This window comes from Seriola dumerili, unplaced genomic scaffold (assembly GCF_002260705.1).
Source record: "Seriola dumerili isolate Sdu_G_001 unplaced genomic scaffold, Sdu_1.0 BDQW01000056.1, whole genome shotgun sequence".
NCBI lineage: Eukaryota > Metazoa > Chordata > Actinopteri > Carangiformes > Carangidae > Seriola > Seriola dumerili.
This window is the reverse complement of record NW_019174311.1, coordinates 4,876,864-4,883,163: the sequence shown is the minus strand read 5'-3', so window position 1 is coordinate 4,883,163 and position 6,300 is coordinate 4,876,864. Positions and strand designations below refer to the sequence as shown.

General features: G+C 40.9%; 1 protein-coding gene across 1 annotated transcript; it reads right to left on the bottom strand.

The window, feature by feature from the left end:
- Window positions 1-563: 563 nt before the first annotated feature.
- alx3 (ALX homeobox 3) lies at window positions 564-6,049 on the bottom strand. Its single transcript, XM_022741882.1, has 4 exons — window positions 5,704-6,049; window positions 1,378-1,652; window positions 1,117-1,242; window positions 564-923 (listed from the first exon to the last, which is right to left on the bottom strand). Exons 1-4 carry the CDS (start codon window positions 6,047-6,049, stop codon window positions 564-566), a joined length of 1,107 nt encoding a protein of 368 aa, XP_022597603.1.
- Window positions 6,050-6,300: the final 251 nt, after the last annotated feature.

The following is a 6,300-nucleotide window of genomic DNA, read 5'->3' as shown; positions in this document are numbered from 1 at the left end:
ACAACCACATTCCCAGTTAAAATGTGACACAGACTTTTTGGTTAGCTCTCTTGGTTATCGTTTTCTAAAAGAGTCATGTCAAGGCTAAAATAATTCCGGCTGAGATTGTTTTTGTTACATTTTCATAACGTCTTTTCCCAAAACTACTTTCCTATTGAATAAGACAGATGATTTAGATTGAGGCCTTTATTACTGGTCACACTATAAAGCACAACAGACATAAAACAAAGATTAATATGATAATTACATTTTTTACATGCTTAAATAATTTTTCCTCTTTGGTCTCAGCATTGTGATATTAAAGTAAAACTGGAAACAAGAAAGTTCCTGTTAATATGTTGGGTTTCATGCAGGAGGCTCAAGTTGCCCTGAATGTTCATGAAATTTGTGTTCCAAGATCTTCTGAATCCTGAAACGTCTCCAAGTTGGCTTACATAAATGTTAAGAGGAAATATTTGAGTCATATGCTGAGGTGGGTGTGTACATCTGGGACTGTGCATGGGTCAGGAATGTAATATGCTTTGGCTCAGTCAGTGCATTATGGAGAGCTGGCACTGTTGTGGTCATGTAGGCCAGGAGAGGATGCTGCCTGGCTCTTTGGCTTTCATCCGCAGCGCCACCAGGCCCGTTGGCTTGTACTCAGTCTCGGGCCCCTCGATGGAAGGGGACCCGAGGCCTCCGGGGAAGCCGTGGAGCGAGTAGAGGCCATTGATGCCCGGATGGTGGGACGGGTGGTGGTGGTGGTGGTGGTGGTGTGGGTGGCTGGGGGATGTGGGCATGCCCATGAAGCCCTGCAGGTTGCTGTGGGGGTGAGGGTAAGGACTCATGCAGGATGAGGGGATGGAGTCAGCTCCTAGGACACAACCAGCACCTGAACCACCGCCTCCCCCTGAGGCTGCCCCTGGCCACAGGTTTCCCTGCATCTGGAGAGATTTAGGATAAGATACATCTGGAATTCTGTTGAAATCAACATGACGATGTTTCATGCTCTGCGATGAACACAGTATCAGCAAAGGTCAGATTGAGCTTGTTCAGTTTCGTACTAGTTCTCGTTCTCGCAGCAGGATCAATACGGTATTACAACATGTAAGTCATGTGAGATCTGTGGTGGCCCACCTGGTATGTATCATGGCGAGGGAGAAGAGAGATATCATATGTAGCAGCAAAGTGGTTGCGCACCTCGTGGATCTTCCCATAGCGTTCCCGTTTCCTCCACTTGGCTCTACGATTCTGGAACCAAACCTTTCAAATACAAAAATATAGCAGAACAGGAAATCTTCAGATGACAACAGGTCTTGTTCAGGCCACAGACTCTCTTCTGTTTGTAGTTATAAAATGAGAAGGTGTAAAATGTGAATTAGTTGCCCGAACACACACCTGAACCCGAGCCTCAGTGAGCTCGGTCCTCAGTGCCAGCTGTTCCCGGGCGTACACGTCAGGGTAGTGTGTCTTCTGAAACACTTTCTCCAGCTCCTCCAGCTGAAAGGTGCTGAACGTGGTGCGGTTGCGTCGCTTCTTGTTCTTGCCTGATAAGTCGATGGAGTCAGCGATGGAGTCCCCCTGTAAACCGCCGACTGACTCTTTCAGCTTGCCGCAACAGTCTGTGCCAATCCCAGGATAGCCCATGGCTTTTGGAGCTCCTTTCTCTCTGACTGAGGCATGCAGGGCACACAGAAATGTAATGAATATATATATATATTTAAAAATTGACAGAAATTCATATGGAAATATTCAAACTGTAACATTTTTTTCCCTCAGCATCAAATTATTGTTTGATGGTTTCAGACTACTGATCGGTTGACTTTAACGTACCACTCTCTGTAATTTTTAGAGTGCTGATTCAACTTAAGATTTTGCATTTGTAAACTTCTGCTTTAAATTCTAACATCATTGCAATCTGATCCTCTGTCAAACACTTCATGCAATCCGTTTTATTTGGTTTGTCTGGATCTCATAGCTGCCAATCTTGGCCAGGACACTCTTGAAAATGATGTACTCATGAAAAAAAAATGTTGATCTCAATTTAGTGGTTAAATTAAATTTAAAATATTTTTTTTGTTTTGTTTTTGTTTTTGTTTTTTTTTTTACACTTTGTTGATTTCAGGGAGACTAGGCGGGACCCCGAGGCACACCACAAACAGATCAGCAGCTTTTTACAGGGCGGCACAGATAACATTCATACCTCAAGCCAAATCAGAGCATCCAGAGGATACACCCATGAACATGAGGTAGAGAAATATACAACATTAGAACAGAATAAGCCAGTGCTTCAAGCCAAATGTCTTTGCATATCAGACACTGATGCAAAGAACTGAACGATCAACAATTCGCCTTTTCACTGCCAACGAAATTACTTAATGTCCTTTTTTAAAACCAGAACACTGTCACCTACATATGGATCTGGCACACAGTGGTCAAGACCAATAAACTGTAACTTTACACCTTGTTACAAAATCAAATTCAACTTTGTATCACATCAAACATTTTGTTCTCGAGGTATCACTGAAAACCATTAATCTCTTGCTTGTTTTTTATGCCTCTCAATTTAATTCCCAAACAAAAGCTGCCAGAAGAGGCTGAGCTGTGAGACGCCTGAGAAAATCAACACACACAACACTAATTCAGCCAGGCAGTGTTTTAATTAGATTAGCCCAGACAACCATATTTAGGCAGTGAACTCTCAGTGAGTTAAACCCACAAGGCAATAAGTAAAAAACAAGATTTGATTTCATGTGGAAATACAGAAAAGAAAGGTTTAGGGTCACATTCCAAACAGACATGTCAATTTATTCTATGGGAAACGTTTTTGCAATGTCCAAGTCAAAACATTCACATTAAGGATAAGACAACCAGGATACTGCACTGAAATATATGACATATCTATATACGATAAAGCGCTTGATTGTTTGAATTAATAATATACATTCTGGCCTTTACATTCAGCAGTAAAGGGAAATCTGAAAGTCTTATTTTCCTTCCTGTTAACAGACCATGGAAAGAGCTGTTCCCTCCTGCAATGTTTGGATGTTGTTGTCCATGTTCATTAAGTTTAACCTTGAGCTCCAAAACAAAATCACTCTCCATCTATCTGCAGGCACTCATTCACCGGGGGGGCAGCTCAGACGCTACTCTGCTATTCTCCTGATTCAATATGGGGCCCAACAGAGAGCACTTTTCATTGCAACGTTAATTTCCTCGCGTCCATTAGATCCGACCTCACACCACAGTTCATGCTGTATTCTGCAATATTCTCTGTCAAGATAGCAAACTGCGGCCGCGGGCCATAGTATAGCTTTTACCCTGTCAAGCATCCACATCTGCTCTGCCTCCACTCCAGTGTAATTGGAGATCTATGTAAAATGCAAGAAAAGGCAAATAGAGGAAAAATTTGAAATGTACACGCAGGAACATCATGCTGTGAGCAAGGGGATTAATTCTAATATAAAATAGTCACAGTAGAAATTTCAGCTGCTTCTTTTCCAGGCCTCCTGCTCTTACATTAACGTTTTCAATTCGTGCAAAACACCGCTTCAATCTTTAAAACATGTTTCATCCTGCTCCATTAAAGGACGTAGAACACATTCGCTGGTTTTAAATACATCTGCTACAGTTATTATAACAGATGAATAATAAAAATGCACACAATTAAAAATTACGCAATCTCAGCCTCTTTTGCGAGGGTTGAACCTTTTTGTGCTGCTGGGGGGGGGGTGGTTTAAATGGTGAGGGATTTTTAGTGAGGGATACTTTATTTTATTTTAATTTTATGGAGAAATGACATGCATTTGTATGTATGGAATATTTCGAATCTGAAAAATATGAAAAAGATAATAAATGTTTGTACCCGTAGATACATTTTATATGTTGCTGTAGCTATGCCATACATTTAGAGACAAAAAGCTAATATCCTATTGGAAACATCATACATATAAATTAAAATTTAGCAATGTAGTAAATATATAGTGAAAAACACTATAAATGTAATAAATACAATACAGACATTCAAGCGTTAAAACCCCTCAAAGTGTAAAAGCACAAAAGAAGCATTATTCTTTACGTACTGGTTCCCTTTATTTGTGAAAATAGTGAGAAATCTTTTGTTTAAAAATTTTTAGTTTGCATCATAGAAATCAAGCAATTCCTTGTGAAGCAGTTTTATAAAGATCAATTCACCCATTAATTAAAATGTGTTAACTCTGTATTGCAGTTTTAATAATGGATTGTGAAAAACAATATTGCAAACTAGAATAAAACCTCAAGGTGTGAAAATGGTTGACATTTTTTTTTTTTTTCACATGTTGGTCTGTCCCGCCATCACTAAACTATCCTCCCACTGTAGACAAAACAGGAAGACGCGTCTGCTTTTTGAAGGTGTGTGAACCCAAACTCAAAAACACACTAATGAAGAGTAGTGGGAGGATAGATACACACACATACACACACACTGTTCTGCACATAAATCCAAAGCCCGGCGCATTTGCAGCAGCATTAAAAAGTAAATTAAACTAACACTTAACAATTGTCAGTGCTCAAGCTTGCGTGTGTGTGTGTGTGTGTTTTCTGAGAAAGAGGGAAGGGGAAACCATACATGCCTTCTCTTATTCAAACTTTAAAGAGAAAAGTAATAAAAGTCTTTGAAACAAGACAGCTGATATCGTTATCATAACTAACTGCGAAAAAAAATCTATTGGCTGTCTTTGGCAGGAACATGAATCAAGCTGTTGTATATTATTCTGGACACAGATATCACAAAGACCTTATCAGCGCTCATATCCTCTTTTGCTTTGCAGAATCATCAACACCAATAAATAAAGTGAAAGACCACATCATTTCTTCAGGCTTCGGTTCAACGTATACAGTTGTTACTTTTCTTCCCAAGATGGACATTTGTAGGCAATTACGTCTGACAGTCTTTGAGTCCATGACTGCTTGCAAACTTCAAAGTCCATTCCTATTGTTTTACACCACGAAACCTTTCATATGATGTGAAAAGGGCGGTTGACAGAGAGTATAAGGGCTGAAATACGCTGAATGTTACCCTAAAAAGCTGATAGCTGACTAGTAGCCTAATGACACACCCAACTTGCTGCCAGGCTGACCTTTAACCTCTCTCACTTTACATCAAGCGCTGTCAAGGGAAAGAAAACTTGTTGACATTTTTATCACAACCATGCTTTCCCTTGCATTGCCAGTAAAACTCAAGTAACACATTTGTGTAATTATTAAAACAGAAACAAATTATAATGATTTGAAATATGATCCACTGGATTTGTGTAATTTAATTACTCACAAAATGTATTTATTTTTTTGATTTTATTAACGTTTATTGTCAGTTTTTATTTCTCCATTCATCCAATATTTTTTTTTACAACCGCTTATTCTGAGCAAGGCGGCCATTATTTTATTTTTGAAATGTCATAATTGGAAAAAATATGTCAATGCAAGGATCGTCTGCAGCACTAAAGAAATGTGGGCATAAAATACTTGTTTTTTAATGCCTCTTAAGGATAAACTATCATTTATTAAAATCTTGTTGTGAGCTGTTGTAGGCTAAAGACAAATATATAATTCAGACATATACAAACAAGCCTAGTTCATCATGATGGCAACAGGAGTTGTAGAGATTTTGCTGTTGCTCCTACTTTTATTTTAGTTATTCTTTTTTTAAACTTTTTTTTTAAACTTAAATGATCTCAAACTTACCCTCTGAGCTGCTTTCATAAAACGCCGGCTTGCCGCTCCCCTTCTGATCCTGGTTTATACTGTCCAAGAACTTGCTGTGTTTGGATGGTGAGGCGGGCGGGTTCGCCGGGGCAGCGCCGTGCGTAAAGTCCGCCGCAGCATCACCAAACCTCCCCATGGCGGCGGCGTACACATCCCCGCGCAGGCTGAGGCGGTGAGGGAGAGGAGGAGGAGGAAGGTGCGAGGGTTTCTGCAGCTCATCGCAGGGGAGAAAGGAGCCGGAGCCGCCGTGTTCCAGTCCCGGGGAGTTCTCCGGCGTCCTCCTGCTGGTCTGCGAAGAGAAAGGCAAACAACTCTCAGTCTCCATCTTACGGGTCCAGCGGGCAGGACAGACAACAGCGACTGGGCGCTAATAGTGTGGGCGCCTGAGTGAGAGGTTTTTTTTTTTCTTCTTCTGTGTTCATGTCAAGTGGGTGGGATTTAATAGATCAGAAACAAAGACCCGTGAAACCGGGGTTGGAGTGTGTGTGTGTGTGTGTGTGTGTGTATGTGTGTGTGTGTGTGTGTGCCCGCGCGCCTGTGTGCGCGTGGGAGGAAAAGAGAGAGGAACGGGAGGGG

What these genes read in the sequence shown, in the direction of transcription:
- alx3 (XM_022741882.1), bottom strand. Translation starts at nt 6,049, where the DNA reads ATGGAGACTGAGAGTTGTTTGCCTTTCTCTTCGCAGACCAGCAGGAGG. An exon ending in TCACTGAGGCTCGGGTTCAG is followed by an intron (nt 1,243 to 1,377) that starts GTGTGTGTTCGG and finishes TGTATTTGAAAG; the next exon opens with GTTTGGTTCCAGAATCGTAG. An exon ending in CTCGCCATGATACATACCAG is followed by an intron (nt 924 to 1,116) that starts GTGGGCCACCAC and finishes AAATCTCTCCAG; the next exon opens with ATGCAGGGAAACCTGTGGCC.